Raw genomic sequence first — 22,850 nt, 5'->3', positions numbered from 1 at the left:
ATTTGTTGTCTTGGCCTTTGCTTTGCAGCCATTCTTGATCACGACAAAAATATCATCCGACAAAGTCGGAAAAGAAAGATACACGATACACCGCTGCTATCGTCGCTCCTAGGTGGGCTCGAACCACCAACCTCCTGATTAACAGTCAGACGCGCTAGCCAATTGCGCCATAAGAGCGTTTTTCCTTCTTATTTTTGAATTTTCGAGAAACATCATCAATCGGTCACCTTCCCGATTTGGAAGGTGATCGCAGAGGCACCAAACAAGTTGCTAAATGCAGCGGAACGTATGCTGAATATGAAGGTAATGATGACCAAAAAATATGGAAGGTCAATCAATTGCAATTTGGATTAATAATGTATTGTCAACTTTAGTCTAGCTCAGCTAAGCAGATTATTGGTAGTGGAATTAAAACGTCCTTTAGCATTCTCCGACGCATTACAACCATCTCCTTTGTTGAAAACGACCCCTCCCCCCTTATGTACGTACGATGGACACTTGCACTAGACTAAGCAGCTCTTTTCCAGTATGATGTGAATTGCATTACTTTGATTCGAGTAATTTGGTCGCTATGGCGTTCATGTTGGTTATTGCAGCCTTTGGACTTTTATATCTTTATGCCAACTAAATACAACCACCACGACGCATTATCAGCCATTCAAACGTGCCGATCCATATAGTAGTAATTTGTGTATACATGCTTTTTCGTAGAAAGTGTCATTATTTAGAGTGTAGTACTTTATGATACATTGCTCCTTTATGCACTTGTATTGGAATTGTTGTTTATTGTATGATGACGAGAAGACGTGTGGAAGGATTGTTATGGACATGTCTCAGCTAATGAATACAAGGAATGTAATGTATGTATTGTGAACAACATGTAGTAATGATTTATTGGTTACAATGAACTATACAGGGTATCAAGTAGAAAGAGGAGACAAGTTGTTATTTTTCAAGTGCTCGTACACTATTACCAACAACAAGGACAGCAGGAGCCACGATGGATTGTTCTTCAACGAGAGTAGCCATATTGGCAACGGTACCCAAGACGACACGTTCTTGTGGACAATTTGCATTCTCGATCCAGCATACGGGGCATTCAGGTGGATAGTGTTTGTCATTGATTAATATCTTGCAGAGATCAGCCGCTCTTCCCACAGCCATCAAAACGACCAGCGTTCGAGATGCACCATATTCAGGTAAATCAGGCATTGCACCCTTTGTGCCACGGCCAGTAGTAATAATCACTTGATCGGTAATGCCTCTCATTGTAACAGGGATACCAGCAGCCATTGGAGCCGAAAATGCACTTGAAATACCAGCAACGAGTTCAGGCTCATATCCTCTTTCACGGAACCATAAGATCTCTTCACCACCACGACCAAATACTAATGGATCACCAATCTTGAGACGCACCACGCGTTGACCTTTTTTCAATCCTTCCATACACCATTCAAGTAGCTCATCTTGCGCAGGATCCGATTTACCAGCTGTCTTTCGGGCAATACGAAGTTCACCTTGTACCATATCCAACATAGGTTGAGGGATAAGACGATCACTGACCACCAAGTCTGCTTCCTTAAGATAGCGTGCGGCTTTGACAGTAATAAGTTCGGGATCCCCAGGACCTGCACCCAATAATGCGATACTTGGTTGAGTAGTGAAAATGTCGTGAACAGCAGGAATCTCATTGTTCTCGAAGTAGCGGCGTAACTTTTCATAAAGAGCATCTTGATCATCGGCTGTTGTCAATCGCGCCATATTGGTCATGCCCCATTTTTCACAAAAGCGAGTGACCCATCCCATCCGCTTGCCAGAGTTCTCAATAGCAGGTTCCCATTCTCGCACCTTGGCTCGTAATACACCCATGTGTCGTACAATGTCACCAATGTTGGATGGCAAGGCTTGAGCTACAGTGGTGCGGATCATGTTGGCAAGCTTGGGTCCTTGACCATTGGTTGATACGGCAATCTGAACAGGTCCATCTCGATGTTGGCTCATAAAATAAAAGTCGCACATGGGTGGTACATCGGCAACGTTAACAGGAATACGTCGTTCTCGACACAAGTGGCCGATACGCAAAGACTCGTCGTGATCGTCAAGTGCTGTCAATACCATGTCCACATTGTCCAAATCCTTATCCACAAACGCACGATCGATCCAGTCAACCTCCTTGTTCTCAATGCGGAAACGCACCTCGTCGTTGAGTCCTTCAGCTGGAGCAACCACCGTAACCTGGGCATCCGCGATCCTTGTTGAAGCAATTCGTTGTGCTGCCACATTGCCACCACCGACAATGAGAACTCTTTTGTTGGCAATGCGGTAGGCTACCACTAGTGAACCACCACCTTCGATAGTTGGATACTTGGATTGTTGATCTGACATGGATAAAAAGGAACAAGAAGAAGAAGGCTATGCATGTTTCAAAGAGCGTGTTCGATTAATAGATAACCCAACACCCCGCCAGATCATCTTTTTGCCTGTTGTCATCATGTGCCAACCATAATCGAGCGCACATTAATTCCATGGATACATCCTCGATCACGTCATTTCATATGCCAACATCTCTTAGCAACCTGACCCTTACTATGAATTCATGTATACCATCACCCCCATCCCCTTCTTAGAAGCATTTACCAAACATTAAACTATGCCGTAGTAACATCAATTGACTCCTATGGAGCCTATCGGAGTAGTAGTGGTAGTGGTAGTAGAGTACTTACATGATGCACTTCCCCTTCTCTTTCATGCTATCCCTTGTTTCCAACAGGTGGCCATGTCTCTGGCTTAGCATTGCTCCTCCTCGGCAAACCCACCCTCGCATCTACCACACGTAAAAACAACTCCCTTAAAACGATTTTCCACCATTTCTTTGCATAAAGTTTCCTTGATGCCCTGTGGGCTTCAACCAATACTGCCAGCTTGTGTACTAGTTGTCAATAATAAAGACAGCATCATCCATATTTTGATACGTGATCGTAACTAGCTGCTGTATCGGTTATCTTTTTAATTGAAGGTGCAGTCGTTTAACTCCATGTCACATTGAAAGATCAAAGTCAAATCTTGCGGATTATACAAGGAGCGTCACCAAGGGAAAGAAAAAAGGGAGGTGTGCAGCTTGGAAAGGAGATTTTACGCCGCTCGGTCATGGATCAATGATAAAAGGGAACATCATCTTGTTCTTTGTGACATTCTTTAACGTGCTCTTTTTCTCATGAAGGTATACACAATCATGTTCCTGTATTACGGGTGCTGTATGGGTGTCAATGCTAAAGATGTTTGTGTATGTGATGATCATACGTAGTTATCTCTTTGTGCCACTCTACTACTTGGTGCATCAGCACTTGTGCCGGCCGTGCTCGCTGACACAGAATATTTTAACCGCCCTGTTCCGGGATCAGTGTTTTACAAGGGCTCCAAGGCATGCTTCTTGCTCGACAAAATGGATGACGATGACGATAAAGTCATATTGGCTCAACTTTACCGACACAAGGAAAAGGATGAAAGCAAGATCAAAGTCCATAAGAGAGAAGACGACGATGATGATGACGATGATGAAGATGATGATGAAGATGATGATGACGATGAAGAAGATGACGACGACGATGATGATGATGATGACGATGACGATGACGATGACAATGGCAAGGACAAAGACGACGATAATGACAAGGACAAAGACGATGATGATGATGATGACAATGATGATGACGATGATGACGATGAAGATGGTGACAACTCTGGGTAGGTTTAAATGGCCCATTCATGCAGATCAGAGCTAACTTTTCTTTCACAGGCTTAAATTTACTCAAACAATCCAAAAGTGGTACGGCAAAGATATTGGTGATGACAACAGCGATTTTTCGTTCTGCTGGACAGTGCCCCAAAATGTCACTGCAGGAAGATATCATGTGCAAATGGAGACTCAAGAACTGAATGATGATGGTACTATCAAAAATGATGGTGATGGTGATGGCGGGGATCAAGATGACATGGTAAGAAGCCATATCTTCCACATCTTGGACGGCCAAGATCCCGAACCAGACACCACCACAGAGCAAGATACCCCTACGACACCTTCTAGTAATGATACACCAACACCAACGCCAACCGAAGATACGACAGCAACCCCATCACCAAAAGATGATGATGATGAAGCTCCTGTTGTATCACAACCATCGGGTCAAACACCCATCACTCTACACCAACAACCACAACCTGATACTAATGAAGGATCAGACAACGCCAAAGAGAACAATGAGACTTCTACATCTAATTTCCCATTGGATATTGGGAGCACACCGGTGACCGTGACGACAAATAAAGCGCTTCTTAGGCGTGCACAAATTAAGCGGCGCATCCTCGCTAGACGTTTATACCACTAGATCATTTTGTTGTCGCTAAATCAAGATAATATAGTAATAAACCATGTCAAAAGTTATCATTCCCTAAGCCGTTGTTTAGTATTTTGCGTATTTATTGCTGGGCTATGGTAGGTAGTAGGTAGGATAGCTAATCCCAGCAGTGCGCGATCTCTGATAAAAAGGGGCTTGCATAAGAGGGCATGTATCAATCATCCGTTACTGTATAGCATACTAGAAAAGGAGATACGTCACCATTATGCTCATAAAAAACTGAAACAGGCAATCCAAAGTCGTCATTGTGATGAGAACGACTACAATGGAGTCAAAAGTCAATCGCCAATCAAATTGAAACCAGCAACGCGTTGATCCCAACTCAGCTTGAAAGGATGTGTATTTTGCATGGTGTCACAAACAATTGCTCTTTCTTTGCCTTTCTTTCTTTCTTTTTGACTCTTTTTTTCTTTGGGATTGATGAATGCACTGAGAGCATTTCGTGATGCATATAATCGATCATACAACAAACGCCCCATATTCACGCTTTGCGTTACCAACTGTGTCCTTGGTGCCATAAGCGACTCGCTCGCCCAAGGTATCACCTACTACGATTACCGAAAAAACCACAAGCGGTTCCCCGAAATCATGGATAAACAGCTACCGGAGAATGTCAGAGAACATGAGGACTTGTGGCCACCACCTCCAGCCTATGATCCATTTCGCACTGTACGCTTTGCATTCTATAACTTTTGTATCGCGCCAATTGTCGGCAAGTGGTATATGGTGCTTGACCGTTACTTCCCCATGCCAGTTGCTGGTGCAGCGTTAGCATCGACACGCGCAAAGGATGTTATTGCAATCAAACGAATGGTAAGGATACGCCACCCCCACCATGTATGTATGTATATTTGGAATGCTCACATTTTAGAACAACTACGACGACTACTATGGCAGGCTGTAGACCAAGCGTTCTTTGCTCCATCTAGCTTGGCGGTCTTTTTCACTGTCATGGGCCTCGCAGAAACCGGTAAATGGGCAGCAGTAAAAGAAAAATTCCATGATGCCTACAAGCCAGCCCTTGTTGCCAACTATACAGTATGGCCTCTGGTACAACTCGTCAACTTTAAATTGATGCCCTTGCAATATCGCTTACCTTTTGTAAGCACGCTTGGTATCTTGTGGAATGCTTATCTCAGCTGGATCAACAGTGCTACGCGTGAGGAGGCGAAAGCTATTGAAAGTCAACTGGTTTGACACCATCCTATCTCTTGTATAGAAATGTTCTCCTTTTTGTTTATACAAATATACATAGAATTGTGCTCAATGTTGGAAAGAGGGAAAAGCCGGAGATATAATTGGGTTCGGGCACATTCGTTGTTGTCATGTTACTCCATCATGTAACGTATTGGTGCAAACGACTTTTGGGTATAGGATCGTGTGATGCGATTGGGGTCAGGGGCTTGCTGAATTTGGGGATTGTGCACAAAAGTGCGCGCCTAGTGTGGTACAAAGTTGTCAACGTTCCTTGATAAAGAGGTCCGTGCTTGTTGTGAAGGAGTAACTAGAATGCTTATACATGTTTCCATAGCACTTGGATCAAGATAAAAGCTTTAATCAGCGTTAGATCATCATTATAAAAAGAAGACGTCTCTTCTTGTAATATTATCATTCAAAGAAAAGGATGCATGTATACGGCTTAGCATTGGTTGAATGGGAAGTAATGGATTAAGTATTGCCAACAAAGGCATTCATTTTTAAGAGTTACATAAGGGCCTAATGGTCTACATCATATCATTGATGGTGGATGTGCATTATGTGAGTGTGTGACAAGGTGTGGATGACCGCAGCAAGTGAGCTGGGTTTACAAGCCACTGTCTCAGTCGTCAGCGTGAGTGGGTGTGCAATGAACGTGAATCGCGGAGGATGATGTACCCGACGTCGTTGGTCTCTCTCTCACTCACTACCTCACTTTTGCTCGCTGTCCTTTTTATTCATATATATACACAACACATTGTACCTCACATTCACTCTTGAACGTCCTCGTAAGTACTGCATCACGATACATCTATACGCGTGTTGTTTATTGACTTTACGATTATGGCAATCTAGCTCGCTCTATATACACAACTGACGAATCATGGCCGAGAACATTGCCAAACAGAATCAATACCAATATGCAGCCAATTCGAGTCTTGTGCTACAGGCGGATCGTAGTGGATTAGCACGCAGAGACCAAGAGCCAACGGGCGAGCCCGAGTCATTGTATGGCAAGATTGACCCCAAAGACTTTGGTTCACGGGCTGTGCGAGAGACACCAAAGGACATTGAAGAGAAGAAAAAGAAGGCTGCAAAGCGATCTGAAGAATCAGCAGAGAAGCGACGTCGAAAAAAGGAGGAAAGCGCCATCAGCAAAGCTTACGGCTACTCATCAGTACTTTCAGCAACGGATGATTGGGAAGGATTGAATTATCGGCCACGAACAAAAGAGACACGTGAAGCATATGAACACATCTTATCATTCGTCTATGATCATCTTGGTGACCAGGCTCGGGATGTCATTCGTAGCGCTGCTGATGATGTACTCGAGACGTTGAAGACTGATACACTCAAAGACTTTGACAAGAAGCGTGAAATCGAATCCGTTATTGGCAACATTGAATCCGACAAGTTTGCACAGCTGGTCAATCTCTCAAAGAAGATCACCGATTACAATGCTGAGGACAATATGGATGTCGATGAACGAGGTGAAAAGGTCGGCGATATCGATGACGAAGTTGGCGTCGCTGTTGTATTCGATGAAGATGAAGATGAGGAAGAAGAAGATGATCAATTCGAAGTGTGCGATGAGGATGAAGAGGAAGAAGCAATGGCTGCTGCTGAGGCAGATGCTGATCACGTCTTATCGGTGGGCCAAAAGAATCGATACATGGATGAAGAAGAGGAAGAATCACCTGATGAAGAGGAGGGCTTCAAGACTGTACTTCCTGGATCCGATGGCAGCAAAAAGAAGCGTGGCACAGCAACAAAGAAATCAGACAGCGTTTCTCCTCACGACATTGATGCTTTTTGGTTGCAACGACAAATCGCCACGCATTATCCTGATCCTCACACAGCACAAGAAAAGACACAAAAGGCATTCGACATCATTGGCTCTGAATCTGTCAGCATGCGTGATTGTGAGAACGAGCTCATGGGTCTCTTCGACTATGAGAACTTTGATCTTGTTCGTATCCTTGTCAAGAACCGTGATTTGATCTACTGGTGTACTCGATTGGCAAGAGTGACAGGCGAAGAACGAACGGCTTTGGAAGCTGAGATGCAACAAAAGAATGTGGGATGGATTTTACGTGATCTTAGTGGTGACAGAGCTTTGCGTGGTGAAGCATTGGAGCGTAAGGGTGTTGTTGACACTGCCATGGAGATCGATGAGGAGCAACCCAGTGGTCGTAGCCGAGGACAGGTGCCCACTACTACTACCATCACGCCTGGTACCACCAAGACACCTCGACAAATGCTTGACTTGGATGATTTGGCATTTGAACAAGGTTCGCATCTTATGTCTAACAAAAAGGTCAAGCTTCCTGATGGTTCTTTTAAGCGTTCCAAGAAGGGTTACGAGGAGATCCATGTTCCATCACCAAAGCCTCAAGCATTTGCTGCCAATGAGAAGCTTGTTCCTATTTCAGAGATGCCTGAATGGACTCATGAGGCGTTCCCTGGTGCAAAGAGTCTCAATCGTGTGCAGAGCAGATTGTATCCTTCGGCCTTTGGTGGAGATGAGAATTTATTGTTGTGTGCTCCCACTGGTGCAGGCAAGACCAATGTTGCCATGTTGACTGTTCTTCGTGAAATGCACAACCATCGTGATCCTGAGACTGGTCACATTGATCTCGACGCTTTCAAGATTGTGTATATTGCTCCTATGAAGGCTTTGGTTCAAGAAATGGTCGGCAATTTTGGCAATCGTCTCAAGCCATATGGTGTCAATGTTGCTGAGTTGACAGGTGATCGGCAATTGACCAAGCAGCAAATCGCTGACACCCAAATCATTGTCACCACACCAGAGAAATGGGATATCATCACTCGCAAGGCAACCGATCGCAGCTATACGTCATTGGTACGATTGATCATCATTGACGAAATTCACTTGTTGCACGATGAGCGTGGTCCTGTATTGGAAAGCATTGTTTCTCGTACGATTCGCACAATGGAGCAGACACAAGAATTGGTGCGTTTGGTCGGCTTGTCAGCAACTTTGCCCAACTATGCCGATGTCGCAGCATTTTTACGTGTGGATCCAAAGACTGGTTTGCATCATTTTGACAGCACTTTCCGTCCTTGTCCTTTGCGTCAACAATTTATTGGTGTCACTGAAAAGAAGGCTATCAAACGATTCCAAGTCATGAACGAGGTGTGCTATGAGAAGGTTGTGGAGCAACTTGAGAATCGTGAGGAGAATCAAGTCTTGATCTTTGTGCATTCTCGCAAGGAGACGGCCAAGACAGCAAAGTCGATGCGTGATCTTGCATTGGAGCGTGATACGCTTACTCGTTTCCTCAAGGATGATTCAGCTAGTCGAGAGATTCTTCAATCAGAAGCTGCCACTGTTAAGGATGCCAATTTGCAAGAGCTTTTGCCTTATGGTTTTGCTATCCATCATGCTGGAATGACGCGTGCTGATCGTACATTGGTGGAAGAACTCTTTGCTGATGGTCATATCAAGGTGCTTTGTTCAACAGCTACTCTTGCATGGGGTGTCAATTTGCCTGCACACGCTGTCATTATCAAGGGCACACAGATCTATTCACCAGAGAAGGGTCGATGGGTTGAATTATCACCACAAGATGTATTGCAAATGTTGGGTCGTGCTGGTCGTCCACAATATGATACGTATGGTGAAGGTATCATCATCACAGCTCATTCCGAATTGCAATATTATCTATCATTGATCAACACGCAATTACCGATCGAGTCACAATTCGTTGGCAAGCTTGCAGACAATCTTAATGCCGAGGTGGTGCTTGGAACGATCCGTAACCGTGATGAGGCTGTGCAATGGCTTGGATACACTTACTTGTATGTGCGCATGTTGAGAAATCCAATGTTGTACAGCGTATCGCATGATGATTTGGAAGATGATCCTTACCTGGAACAGAAGCGTGTGGATTTGATTCATGCAGCGGCATCCATTCTCGACAAGTGCAATTTGATCAAGTATGACAAGAAATCAGGTCGATTCCAAGTGACTGAGCTCGGTCGTATCGCATCTCATTATTATGTCACCCATCAATCCATGTCGACCTATAATCAACATTTGCGACCTATGATGAGCCACATTGAGCTTTTCCGCGTATTTGCATTGTCGGATGAATTCAAGTACATTCCTGTGCGTGAGGAAGAGAAGATGGAGCTTGCAAAGTTGCTTGAGCGTGTACCAGTGCCTGTCAAGGAGAGTCTCGAGGAGCCAACTGCCAAGATCAATGTGCTTTTGCAGGCGTATATCTCTCAACTCAAATTGGATGGCTTTGCATTGGTTTCTGATATGGTCTATGTCACTCAAAGCGCTGGCCGTATCCTTCGATCCATCTTTGAAATTTGTCTCAAGCGTGGTTGGGCACAATTGACACTCAAGGCTCTTGATCTTTGTAAGATGGTTGAACAACGTGCTTGGTTATCCATGTCACCATTGCGTCAATTCAAGGCTATGCCAGCTGATTTGATTCGTCGTTTGGAGCGCAAAGAGTTCCCTTGGGATCGTTATTATGATTTGAATCCTCAAGAGTTGGGCGAGCTTGTTTCACAACCCAAGGCCGGCAAGATGTTGCATAAGTATGTCCATCAATTCCCCAAGCTCGAATTGCAAGCACATGTGCAACCGGTGACTCGTTCATTGCTCAAGATGGAATTGACTGTGACTCCTGATTTCCAATGGGATGAGAAGGTTCATGGCGTAGCACAGGCATTCTGGGTGCTTATTGAGGATGTCGATGGTGAGCACGTTTTATACCACGATTACTTTGTGCTCAAGCAACGCTATGCTGAGGAGGATCATTTGTTGACATTTACGGTGCCTTTATACGAGCCATTGCCACCCAACTACTTTGTCACTGTTGTATCGGATCGTTGGTTGCATTCGGTTACCAAGTTGCCTGTATCATTCAAGCATTTGATTTTGCCTGAGAAGTATGCACCACACACTGAATTGCATGATTTGCAGCCATTGCCAGTTTCAGCTTTGCGTAATGCCGAATTCGAATCAGTGTACAGCGACTGGATCTCGCAATTCAATCCTATCCAGACTCAAGTATTCAATACGCTTTACACCACGGATGACAATGTGTTCATTGGTGCACCTACAGGCAGTGGAAAAACGGTTTGCGCTGAATTTGCATTGATGCGTCTTTGGTCACAAAAGGAGGATAGCCGAGCTATTTATGTTGCACCCTTCCAGGAGATTGTCAACGAACGTGTGGAACAATGGCGCAAGAAATTCGGTGATACTGGTGGTGGCAAGCAAATTGTGGCATTGACGGGCGAGACAAGTGCTGATTTGAAGCTTCTTGAGCTTGGAGATTTGATTGCATGCACGCCAACACAATGGGATGTTATTTCACGACGATGGAAGCAGCGTAAGAATGTACAGAATGTGGATCTCTTTATTGCGGATGAAATGCACGTCATTGGTGATGATCAAATTGGTCCAACCTACGAAGTCATTGTTTCGCGTATGAGATACATCGCCTCGCAGACTCAGAATCCTATTCGTATTGTGGCTCTCAGCACATCGGTGGCCAATGCACGTGATCTTGGTGAATGGATTGGCGCTACTTCACATTCAGTCTTCAATTTCCATCCTTCGGTGCGACCAGTGCCTCTTGAGATCCATATTCAAAGCTACAACATTCCACACTTTGCATCATTGATGATGGCTATGGCCAAGCCAACTTACCTCGCAATCACAGGCCATTCAGCTGATAAGCCGGTGTTGGTATTTGTGCCCTCTCGCAAGCAATGTCGTTTGACAGCTCTCGACATCATCACTTATTGTGTTGGCGATGATACACCCACACGTTTCTTGCATTGCAACATTGAAGAGGTACAGCCATTGCTCGATCGCATTCAAGATAAGACACTTGTGGAGACATTGCAACATGGTATCGGTTTCTATCATGAGGCACTTTCCAAGGGCGACAAGCGCATTGTTCAACAGCTATACGAATCGGGTGCTATTCAAGTGGTCATTGCTTCACGTGACACATGCTGGGGTATTTCAATGAGCTCACACATGGTGGTGGTGATGGGTACACAATACTTTGAAGGCAAGGAACATCGCTATGTGGATTATCCAATGAAGGACGTCTTGCAGATGATTGGCCGTGCTTGTCGACCAAGCGATGATGAGACAGGCAAATGCGTATTGATGTGCAACGCCAACAAGAAGGAGTATTACAAGAAGTTCTTATTCGAAGCCATTCCCGTTGAATCTCATTTGGATCAAACCATGCATGACCACTTCAACGCCGAGATTGTCACCAAGACGATTGAGAATAAGCAGGATGCTGTGGATTATCTTACATGGACATTCCTTTATCGACGTATGGCACACAATCCCAATTACTATGGCTTGTCTGGTACATCGCATCGCCACTTGTCCGATCATTTGTCCGAATTGGTGGAGAACACATTGAACGATTTGCAAGAGACCAAGTGTATCACAATCGAAGACGAGATGGATGTCAGCCCATTGAACCTTGGTATGATTGCAGCTTACTACAACATCAACTACACAACCGTCGACATGTTCAGCGTCAGCTTAAAGAGCAGCACCAAGCTCAAGGGTCTCTTGGAAATTGTGTCATCGGCTACCGAGTTCGACAACATCCCCATTCGTCATCACGAGGATGCAGTACTCAAGCGTATCTACGAACGTTTGCCTGTCAAGTTGGCTCAACCAAAATACAACACACCAAGAATCAAGACCATCATTCTTTTGCAAGCTCACTTTTCTCGTCTCCAATTGACACCCGATCTTCAATCCGACCAATCCCTCATTTTGGGTCGTATCATTCCTTTGTTGCAAGCATGTGTCGATGTGATTTCTTCCAATGGATGGTTACCACCAGCATTATCAACCATGGAATTGGCTCAAATGTGTGTACAAGCAATGTGGGATCGTGATTCACCTCTCAAGCAAGTACCCTATTTCACCAGCGATGTCATCAAGCGTTGTGAGCAACATGAAGTTGAATCAGTATTCGACATTATGGAATTGGAAGATGATGTACGCAATGATGTGCTACGCATGGATAAGAACCGATTACGTGAGGTGGCCAACTTTGTCAATCGATACCCCAACGTTGAAGTCGGCTTTGAAGTGGCTGATCCTGAGTCCGTTGCATCTGGTGGTGTCGTTAACGTGAAGATTCAAATTGAGCGTGAAGGTGACGAGGATGAAGAATTGGGCCCTGTGGTGGCACCCTATTTCCCTGCAAAGAAGGATGAAGGCTGGTGGATCGTTATCGGTGATCCTACTACAAAGACTCTTTTGGCTATCAAGCGTGTCACTTTGGCACATCGTCTCACTGCCAAGCTCGACTTTATTGCTCCCAAGGCTGGCCATCACAATCTCAAGTTGTATCTCATGTCTGACAGCTACAATGGATGCGATCAAGAATTGGATATGGAGCTCGACGTCGCTGAAGGCGAAGATAGCAGTGAAGAAGATGAAAGCATGGATGAAGATTAAATTTAGTTGTTTCCCTTTTCTATTATCATTATCAGTATATAAAAGTTGTCTATTAGCACAAGACGTTCCTTCTTGTCGGATCAAGTTTGGGTGTGCAACCAACAGCAAAGCAATGGTGTAACATGGCTGATAAGACATCTATAGTGGGATAATCAAGTCAACCTTGGGTATTGTCAATTACAGCTATAAAGTATAGAAAAGGAGGGAATTCACAAAAGCGACGTGGGCTCAAATTGGAAATGAGGGTGGATTGTATGCTTACATCAGCATATCAATACTTCTTTGTTATGCATCACCGTGCACTATTGTTTATGCAAATAAATGTAGGACCGAGTTACGGAACTACGTCTATTTTCGAAGAATTGTCAATGGCTCATACTCACCATAATCATTATATAGCCTTTGCTATCGCAAGTTTCTTTTGGCTATGGCTACATTATACCGCCATTGAACCTATTGGATGCGCGACATGCATGCTAAAAGAAGCTAGAGAGGTGTGCGATGACGTTGCTGATAAAGACAACCGACAACGCCGTTTAATTCGACGCAGTGATGCTGAGCAACTTCCAAAATAGAAGCACATTCAAAACAATGAAGGGTAGCCACATCTAATTTGCATGCATGTAGCTGTGGTCGACAAGCTACAACTCTTTTAACCATGCAGCTTTTTTGGGAGTTCAAATGATTATCAATGACAAGATCAGACAACACGCGACATGAATGAGCGGAGAAAAGTTTTTGACTACTGTTTTGGCCAAGGGTGAGAAGGCTTGTGAAACATATTGCCGCTCAAAACGACACCACTCAGATCCAACGGGCTTTTCGATAGCCCTTGGCAGCAGCAACGAAAAAAAATTTTCAGCTTGGTCGAGTGAATGGCATGGGAAAAACAAGGACCACAGAAGGCAGGGGACGTTACAAAAGACCGTGGGCATGGTACACGATCTGAACCCTAATAGCTTAAGATCTATCTTTTGTAACCACCGTGAGCAAATGGATGAGAAAAAAAGAAGGAATATCAAAGACATAACATTGGTGCAAGGAAAGACAACCAAGTTTGGGAATGGCTGGGTTCTTTTTTTTTAATCAGAATGAGCGGGCAAACCAGGCGTCTAGATAAACTTGACTTTTTTCCTCTTTCTCTCTTTTTTCTTTCTCCATCTTTATTCATACCCCACCTACATGGTCGAAAAGCATCAACCTGACGGAACGAGTGCTTCCATCAGCAGCGTCAAAGCACATGAAGCAGGCGACCAACATGTCGTATTCGACAATGAGAAAATAGCGGTCGAAAACAGCCACACTTATGATCTCGAAGAGAATGGACGAACGATACACGGTGCCAAACGTGGCCTGAATGCTCGACACATTCAAATGATTTCGCTTGGCGGTGCCATTGGGTAATCAACGAACCAAGAGGATGTGTCATATCATCGAATTATCCATACTTACACACACACCAACCAATCGTATCACGTAGCACTGGTCTTTTTCTGACATCGGGTGGAAATATAGCCACGGTACGATATTAGCCTATATCATCACATTCATTTTTATCTTATGCGAACCTATACAGGCTGGTCCCGCTGGTGCCCTTATTGCTTATTGTGTCATTGGTATCATGGTATGTTGTCAATTAGCAACAACAACATGCAAACCTTGATTCCAACACGACATTCAAATCATAGGTATACTGCGTCATTACCTCACTCGGTGAAATGGCAACCTTTATTCCTGGTACGTGAGAAAGTGCGCCATTTTATGCAGCACGTATTCATAATCAATCGTATACACCGCTAGTATCCGGTTCGTTCAATCATTTTGCAACTCGATTTGTTGATCCTGCTCTTGGTTTTGCTCTTGGTTGGAATTATTGGTGAGTCAAATCATATCAAAGTGCCCAAATGAACACATTCTAACATAGCTTTGTACCTGCAGGTTCTCGGTAAGCCTTTGAGATACAATCACTTTATAGCTAGCATCATCCGATTAACTCAACGATCTGTACCTTTTCTGGTGCATTTACCTTTTTTAGTGGGTAAGCGTGAGAAAGAGATGTGTCGCATGACCCAGTTTACTCACGATCATTCCCTCTTTTCCTTTATCCCATAGGCTGTAACTCTTGCAACAGGTAAATCAATTTCGTAAACACCCGTGGATATGTAACACACGCACATGTCGAACGATTTGTCATTGACATATATACCCAATTACAGAACTATCGGCCGCAGCCACAATCATCAATTGGTGGAGCCCTGTGATGCCCGATGCAGCATGGTGTACCATTTTCCTTCTTGTTCTCATCGCCATTAACCTCGTTGGTGTTCGGTAAATATCATTATTCTTCTCACAAGTATAGCTTTTATTCTAACATTTGCTATGTAGCATCTATGGTGAAATCGAATACTGGTTCGCATTGATCAAGATTTTGATTGTCATTGTCTTTATCATCATCGGTAAGCTCCGCCACTCTCTTGTGATCCATTGTCTTGGGAAGCCATATCTAATGTCTCATCCCATATATAGCCATTTGTGTAGCAGCTGGTGGTCTTGGTGACGAAACTCTTGGTTTCAAGTAAGCATCTATATACATAGGCTATGATTTCATACTTACCGGGGCAACACTCTAGGTACTGGAAAGATCCAGGCGCATTCGTCAATGGTGGTTTGGGTTTTGTCAGCGTGCTCCTTACTGCTGGTTTCTCTTTCCAAGGTACCGAAATTGTTGGTATCACTGCCGGTGAAGCCAAGAACCCCACAAAGACTGTACCTCGTGCCATTCGCAATACTTTTTGGCGTATCATCATCTTCTATATCGTGACCATCTTTTTACTTGGCTTGTGTCTTCCCAGCAATGACCCAAATCTCGAAAACGATGAGGAAAACGCCGCAACCGCTTCTTTCACCCTCGTTTTCCAGAAGGCTGGCATCGATGTGGCGGCTCATGTGATCAACGAACATATCACCAATTGTCTTGTCAATCGTTGTAAACGTTGTAAGCTAACCTCATTTCTTTTTTCTTATAGGCTGTTGTATTGTCAAGCGTCTTGTCAGCAGGGAACTCCGATATCTACACTTGCTCTCGTACACTATTGGGTCTCGCGCATGATGGCAATGCTCCCAAGTTCTTTTCCAAGACCAACCGATTTGGCTCCCCTTATTGGGCCGTGCTATTCTCATCATCCATCGGTTTCATTTGTGTATTTGCTGCCATTTACAGGTTTGTGGTGTTGATTTCCTATATCAAAGAAGCCTGATCATAACCATCCGTCTTCTTGTATAGTGCCACTGAAGCCTTCAACTGGTTCTTAAACATCACCGCTGTTACTGGTTTCATCAGCTGGTGGGGCATTGTGTTGATCCATTTGCGATTCCGACGTGCATACAAGCGACAAGGTAAGTAGCATAGCATCACTCACCTTGAGACATCATGGCTCATAGCTATGTATTTTACAGGTCGTAGCTTGGCTGATTTGCCATACAAGGCATTTGGATTTCCTATTGCACCCTTGTTCGCCTTGTTGTTCTGTTCATTTGTCATTTTGGGCCAAGGTAAGTCATCTAACAGTGATGGGGTGATAAATGTCTCATCGCACTCCTTTGTTAGGCTATGAATCCTTTACACCAACCTTTGATGGCGTGGCATTTGTGAGCAGCTACATTGGTATCTTGCCAGCCATTCTTTGTTATATAATCTACAAGGTCGTTCGTCGTACACGACTTGTGCCCCTCGATGAAGTTGGTACGTATGCAAATCATGTGTCAATGAAAGGTTTATTTATAACATTTGAATGTATAGACTTTGAACGTGGACATGTCACTCGTTTCGAGATTGAGCAAGAAGCTGCTGAGGAGAAGAACATGCCATGGTACAAGAAGGTTATCGAGGCAGTTGCATAGACAAGTTTCCTCTTTATTCCCTCTTTTTGTGTATATTTACTATTTGATAATATCTATGCTTTACGTCCATGTGCTTGTGTTGAACACTGTAGAATATCATATCATGTAACATAAATCATAAGGAATGTTGTGACATTTCAACAAGGCAGCGCTTGAGTAATGCATTCGAAAGACAACAACACCGTTGATGCAGCTGCATGTGGGGCGGAGGAAGATCATTTCTTGGCTGGAAGTAGATTAATTGCATCCACGTTGCCAACTTGAAATGTGGCATCAATCTAGCCAGTATCCCAATATACATTCACCATATGCACGTTTCCATCTCTGATATTCTGCTGGATGAATATCTGGCATTCTCGTTCTGCCGCCGCGATACTATCAAAGTAGATAGTTGTTGTTTCTGCTGATGCTGTGGCTGATGTTGGTAGGTGGAGTTGTAGATGATGATGCTCCATCATGTGTGCTTCCTGTGGTGGACGTAACTCGTAGAATTACTTGGCGACCAAATGCATGAGCAAGGTTTGCACGAAAGTTGTCCATTCAAGATTGCTCGCCATATTATCAGTCTTATCGTGATATGATTGATCACCGTTTGGTTCGGCTCCGACGTGGCGAGAAAGGCTTTAGCCACCAAACGATGTACTTCCAGAGTGTTGTCTGCCGCCACGACATCATACTTACTGTGCTTCTTGGCGTTGAGCGCCATCAATGTGCATGTATCCTTGTTCATCACATGGCCATATGATGATGCTTGATACTTATTGTAGACACGTGAATTCCATGGCAAAGTGCCAATATCCCTCCATTCGACGTCGGATGGTTGGTGTGGCTGAGGGACATGGTACACGTACGTGTTTTGTGCAGCTAGTTCTTGCCGACGTTGCAACTGCACTTCTTGGTGCATGTATTTGAGTCACCTACAAAGCAAATTCCTATCAGACTTGGCAATCATTTAAATGATAGTTATACCTACCACAAAGCTACATCAAGGAACACACACCAAATGTCATTAGGCAACAATGAGCACACCAAGTGGTAAAGCAATAAAGTGAGCTACATAGATGAAAACAAAGAAGATGGATGCATGAGTACCCTCATTTTGGGGATCACATAAAGAATGTCCTTGAGACTTACCAAAGGCCATTGATGATGATATGCATACGAGTAGAAAGAAAGGGCGTATGATAGTGTTGATGTCAACAGCGTTGTTTATACGTGAATGGGCGTGGGAGTTGTTGTCATGATGGATCGAGCTGATAAAGTGGTCAATAAGAAGCATCTTGGAGTACCGAGTACAAGTGATGGAAATTCAACAACTGATAAATCCACCTGCGGCTCAAATGTTGGTTTTTATAGGTGGCATGAGGATGTCCTATCATCATCGTGCCCGAAACCAATTGCATGATCGTGCACATACGAGCTGGTAGTACGACACCCCAAATATGATGTTGAATCCAATCTTCATTTAATGAAACGGCCGAAGAATAGGATATAGTAGTGTGGATGTTTATTAAATAAGTATGTTGAAGGAATAGTATGGAATAGTATTGCGAGTTGTAAATAAGGTACGGGTGGATCACAGAGAGTCAACGGGTATCATTGTGTCATTGTATTTGGTTGCTGTCGTCATAAACATCTTCATCCATGCTTGCAAAATAGCTGCTCCATGCGTTGACTCGAGTAATTCAATTCATCCAATGTTGTACAATAAACACCTTTCGTCAATCCCATCCCATCCATCATCATCCTCAGCCGTATTCATTGATATGCTCCCTCCTTCGTGTTGACAAAGTGCCAAGCAATCAAGGAAACATTCAGCACCTCTTTCTCATCACTGCAATTGATTCCATCCATCCATCAATAACCACTTGCAAGCCCAGTAAGTTGAAGTACCCCATGTGATTGCTGCTGATATGCTTCCTTTTCCATTCGCGGTGATGGTCGCTCACGTGCTTGGTCATTTTGTATCGCAGCTCAACAAGGTGAATATTGCTTGGATTGCGAACGTAGTGCTGTGGTATCATCCAAACTAGACAACACGTGGGGATGGGAACCAACCTTGTCAGTATACTCAATTCCCTCCATCCCATGTGCCAAACCAATATTCAGATCCATATCCATATCCACAAGAAGTCGTATGTATTGAAGCAAGTTGCTACACGTAAATAAAGCTACTTGTGTACAATGGCTATCTGCTGTCCACGCAAAGACGGCTGTAAGGCAAGCTGCTGCAAGTAAAGAACGCTGTTCGAGACGATGAAGTAAAGACGTTGCTGACAGCAATTGCTGAAATGAATGCTGTTACGTTTGGTCGTGATAGACACTGTACAAGAGAAGGAGTAGTGTCAAGAAACTCGTGTGTTGTAGAAGAGTGACAAGAAGGCTGTGTACATCCGATGGAGTTGCCATTCAGTCAAAAGCAATCGGATCAAGACATTCGTAGGATTGACATGATGGGTTGAAGCAGGACAATCGTTGGCAGGTGGTAGTTGTATACTTGAATGGGGCAACAGAGGAGAATGCGAGGAAGAAAAAATAAACCGGGAGTGGAAGAACTGGAAATCTAATAGATTTCCTGATGCATGGACGATGTTTCTATTTTGGGCGTTGTTCACTCATCTCCTGTTGGGATCAAGAAAGTTCAATGATGGGAATGATGGGCTGGAGCAGGACAATCGTTCGTATGCATTGGATTGGACAACAAAGGTGAATGGGAGGAACGGGCTATTAGCCGGCAGTTTACAAATAACTTTGCAAAATACTTCTGTGTTTGAGCGTAACTCGGTCAAATCCCCTCGGATCAAGAAAGTTGAAGGATGGACATGCTGGGCTGGAGAAGGACAATCGTTCACATGCATTGGATTGGGCAACAAGATGATTAGAAGGACTGGGTTATTAGCTGGCATTTTAGGAACTACTCCTAAATAGTGTACAAGTATCATGCATCGCCTATGCTGACTGACTCAAGTTACACAACACGCTCTGCATCTTTGGCTCTATTGTAGTCATACTACTTTACAATGAACAAAGAACTCTTTTCATATAGCATCACACTTACAGCATATGTAAAACATAAAGGTGCCTGTATCTCTAAACTTTACAATGAAACGTGGGGTCTTTAATAGAACCATATTGCTCGGCGGGGTGAAAGCGATCTTGTGTCAAACTATGAAGTCCATCGTGGCCAATCCCAGATTTCGCAATGTCGCTACCAGCCAAACTGGATCTGGGGGTCGACCTCTTCGACGACGACGACCAGAAAAATATTTTTTGGGCTAGTTGCGACATTGAACGTGAAACTTTCACACAAGGTGCTGTTGGCCAAGCCGAGCACATTGCTCTATTCAAAACCCCACGTTCGATTGTAAAGTTTGGAGATACAGGCACCTTTATGTTTGTAAGCGTGATGCTATATGAGAAGTGGTCTTTGTTCATTGTCAAGTAGGTGGACCCTGGCAGAGCAAAAGATGTAGAGGGTCGTGTTGTGTAACACAGCTACGTTTGCATGAATGGAAGGGTCAATGTATAATTACTTTATGGATCATCTAGGAACAGCCATGTATTGCTAGCTAACGGCCACTTTTATCCAGTCATCATTGTTGCGAGATCCACTGCATGGGAACGATGCCCCTGCTCTAGACATTCATTTCCATGATTAAAGTAGGTTGATCCGAGCTGATTTGATTGAGCTGCGGTCAAAGAGAGATTACATCACTCTGGACATAAAGCACGCTCGATGTAGCTCAACCGATGGAATCTTGTGTGAGCGTAACTCAACCAAATCAGCTTGGATCAACCTACTTTAATCATGGAAATGAATGTCTAGAGCAGGAGAATCGTCCACCTACAATGGAATGCACAAAAGTTGGGAATGCACAAAAGTGGCTATTAGCTGCCAATGTATGACCTGAAAATGACGTTTGCGTACCTGTCATGCATCGTCCCTGATGTCCGGACTTTTTAGCTCAGCTACACAAAGAGGTCCTTCTGCATCTTTTGCTCTGTCAGAGTCTAGCTACTTGGCAATGAACGAAGACCACTTCTCATATAGCATCACGCTTACAAACATAAAGGTGCCTGTATCTCCGAACTTTACAATTGAAACGTGGGGTTTTTATTAGAGCAATGTGCTCGGCTTGGCCAACAGCACCTTGTGTGAAAGTTTCACGTTCAATGTCGCAACTAGCCCAAAAAATATTTTTCTGGTCGTCGTCGTCGAAGAGGTCGACCCCCAGATCCAGTTTGGCTGGTAGCGACATTGCGAAATCTGGGATTGGCCACGATGGACTTCATAGTTTGACACAAGATCGCTTTCACCCCGCCGAGCAATATGGTTCTATTAAAGACCCCACGTTTCATTGTAAAGTTTAGAGATACAGGCACCTTTATGTTTTACATATGCTGTAAGAGTGATGCTATATGAAAAGAGTTCTTTGTTCATTGTAAAGTAGTATGACTACAATAGAGCCAAAGATGCAGAGGGACGTGTTGTGTAACTTGAGTCAGTCAGCATAGGCGATGCATGATACTTGTACACTATTTAGGAGTAGTTCCTAAATGCCAGCTAATAACCCAGTCCTTCTAATCATCTTGTTGCCCAATCCAATGCATGTGAACGATTGTCCTTCTCCAGCCCAGCATGTCCATCCTTCAACTTTCTTGATCCGAGGTGACATGGTAGTATGGCAACAATGGGTGTTGTTGGATCTGTTGGATCATCATTATCATGTAAAGTGTAAAATGACACACTCCCTTTTGCTATACGTGAGGATCATTTCTTTTATTTACGTGTACCTATTGTCTATCGTGAGGGTGCTGATGATGATGGGTGAGTTGTGTGTTTGGGTGGATGGTGTGTATTGGGTAATGTTCATGCAATTATACAAGAGGTATCCGATTTAATTTCCAGTCTTCCCACTCCCACCCTATTTTTTCTCTTCCTCCCATTCACAACTGTTGCCCCATTCAAGTATACAACTACCACCTGCAAACGATTGTCCTGCTTCAACCCATCATGTCAACCCTACGATCGTATTGCTCCGATTGTCTTTGACTGAATGGCAAGTCCATGGTGTGTGCACCCCACTACAACACAACACGCCTTCTTTGATACAACACACGCTCTTGCACACTCCTCTACCACGACCAATCGTAACAGCATTCATTCCAACAATTGCTATGAGCAAGGGCTTTACTCCATTGTCTCAAACAGCGTTCTTTAGTTGCAGCAACTTGCCTTACAGTCTTGTTCACGTGGACAACAGATAGCCATTGTATGGAAGCAGCTTTATTTACATGTAGCAACTTGGTTCAATACATAAGACTTCTTGTGGATATGGATATGGATCTGAATATTGGTTTGCTATATGGGGATGGGTGGAAGTGTGTACGTTGTCTGGTTTGGTTCCCTTGGCCCATTTGGAACGTGATGTCTATTTTGGATGACGCGCTATCAGCCATCAACTACGCCACAATACAAGTAACCTTTAGCTGGTTGAGCTGTGATGGAAAATGACCAAGAAAATTGACCAACAGCTGGATGGAAAAGGAAGGATGTCAGCAGCAATATTGGGTTTACAATGGTTATGGATGGAAGGATGCGATCAAGTGCAGTGATGAGAAGTCTTGGAATGTTGCTTTTGTTGCTTGGCGCGTCATCAATAGGAACGATGAATCATAATCTATGCATACGGCTGAGGAGGAGGATGGTTCGGATGGAATTGAGGAGAGGGCTTGTATCTTTGACGAAAGGAGGTGTTTCACAGCTATGGATGATACTGGAATAATACTCGAGCCAAAGCATACAACACCTATTTTGCAATCATGGATGAAGGGTGATCAAGACG

At 44.0% G+C, this 22,850-nt stretch overlaps 5 protein-coding genes and 1 non-coding gene across 6 annotated transcripts; 4 read left to right on the top strand and 2 right to left on the bottom strand.

Moving 5' to 3' along the window:
- Positions 1-103: 103 nt before the first annotated feature.
- On the bottom strand, positions 104-177 carry O0I10_012783. Its single transcript has one exon. It is a non-coding gene; the product is annotated as a tRNA-Asn (tRNA).
- Positions 178-945: 768 nt separating this feature from the next.
- On the bottom strand, positions 946-2,385 carry O0I10_012782 (uroporphyrinogen-III C-methyltransferase; the record flags this gene model as incomplete). Its single annotated transcript, XM_058492670.1, has 1 exon — positions 946-2,385. One exon carries the CDS (start codon positions 2,383-2,385, stop codon positions 946-948), a length of 1,440 nt encoding a protein of 479 aa, XP_058336568.1.
- An 829-nt stretch (positions 2,386-3,214) lies between these two features.
- O0I10_012781 (uncharacterized protein) lies at positions 3,215-4,385 on the top strand (the record flags this gene model as incomplete). Its single annotated transcript, XM_058492669.1, has 3 exons — positions 3,215-3,220; positions 3,305-3,744; positions 3,797-4,385. 3 exons carry the CDS (start codon positions 3,215-3,217, stop codon positions 4,383-4,385), a joined length of 1,035 nt encoding a protein of 344 aa, XP_058336567.1.
- Positions 4,386-4,835: 450 nt separating this feature from the next.
- On the top strand, positions 4,836-5,612 carry O0I10_012780 (uncharacterized protein; the record flags this gene model as incomplete). Its single annotated transcript, XM_058492668.1, has 2 exons — positions 4,836-5,228; positions 5,313-5,612. 2 exons carry the CDS (start codon positions 4,836-4,838, stop codon positions 5,610-5,612), a joined length of 693 nt encoding a protein of 230 aa, XP_058336566.1.
- Positions 5,613-6,495: 883 nt separating this feature from the next.
- On the top strand, positions 6,496-13,104 carry O0I10_012779 (uncharacterized protein; the record flags this gene model as incomplete). The annotated part of the gene is made up of 1 exon (XM_058492667.1): positions 6,496-13,104. The coding sequence occupies one exon, from the start codon at positions 6,496-6,498 to the stop codon at positions 13,102-13,104; it is 6,609 nt and encodes a 2,202-aa protein (XP_058336565.1).
- A 1,182-nt stretch (positions 13,105-14,286) lies between these two features.
- Positions 14,287-17,004, top strand: O0I10_012778 (uncharacterized protein; the record flags this gene model as incomplete). The annotated part of the gene is made up of 16 exons (XM_058492666.1): positions 14,287-14,504; positions 14,585-14,624; positions 14,681-14,728; positions 14,793-14,841; positions 14,905-14,980; positions 15,043-15,049; positions 15,217-15,235; positions 15,321-15,432; positions 15,490-15,560; positions 15,631-15,679; positions 15,735-16,050; positions 16,131-16,324; positions 16,388-16,500; positions 16,561-16,656; positions 16,712-16,846; positions 16,904-17,004. 16 exons carry the CDS (start codon positions 14,287-14,289, stop codon positions 17,002-17,004), a joined length of 1,644 nt encoding a protein of 547 aa, XP_058336564.1.
- Between the last annotated feature and the right edge of the window lie 5,846 nt (positions 17,005-22,850).

This window comes from Lichtheimia ornata, assembly GCF_029851405.1.
Source record: "Lichtheimia ornata isolate CBS 291.66 chromosome Unknown scaffold00157, whole genome shotgun sequence".
NCBI classification, from domain to species: Eukaryota; Fungi; Mucoromycota; class Mucoromycetes; order Mucorales; family Lichtheimiaceae; genus Lichtheimia; species Lichtheimia ornata.
Note: the sequence above shows the minus strand (reverse complement) of the source record. Positions and strands in the feature narration are given on the sequence as shown.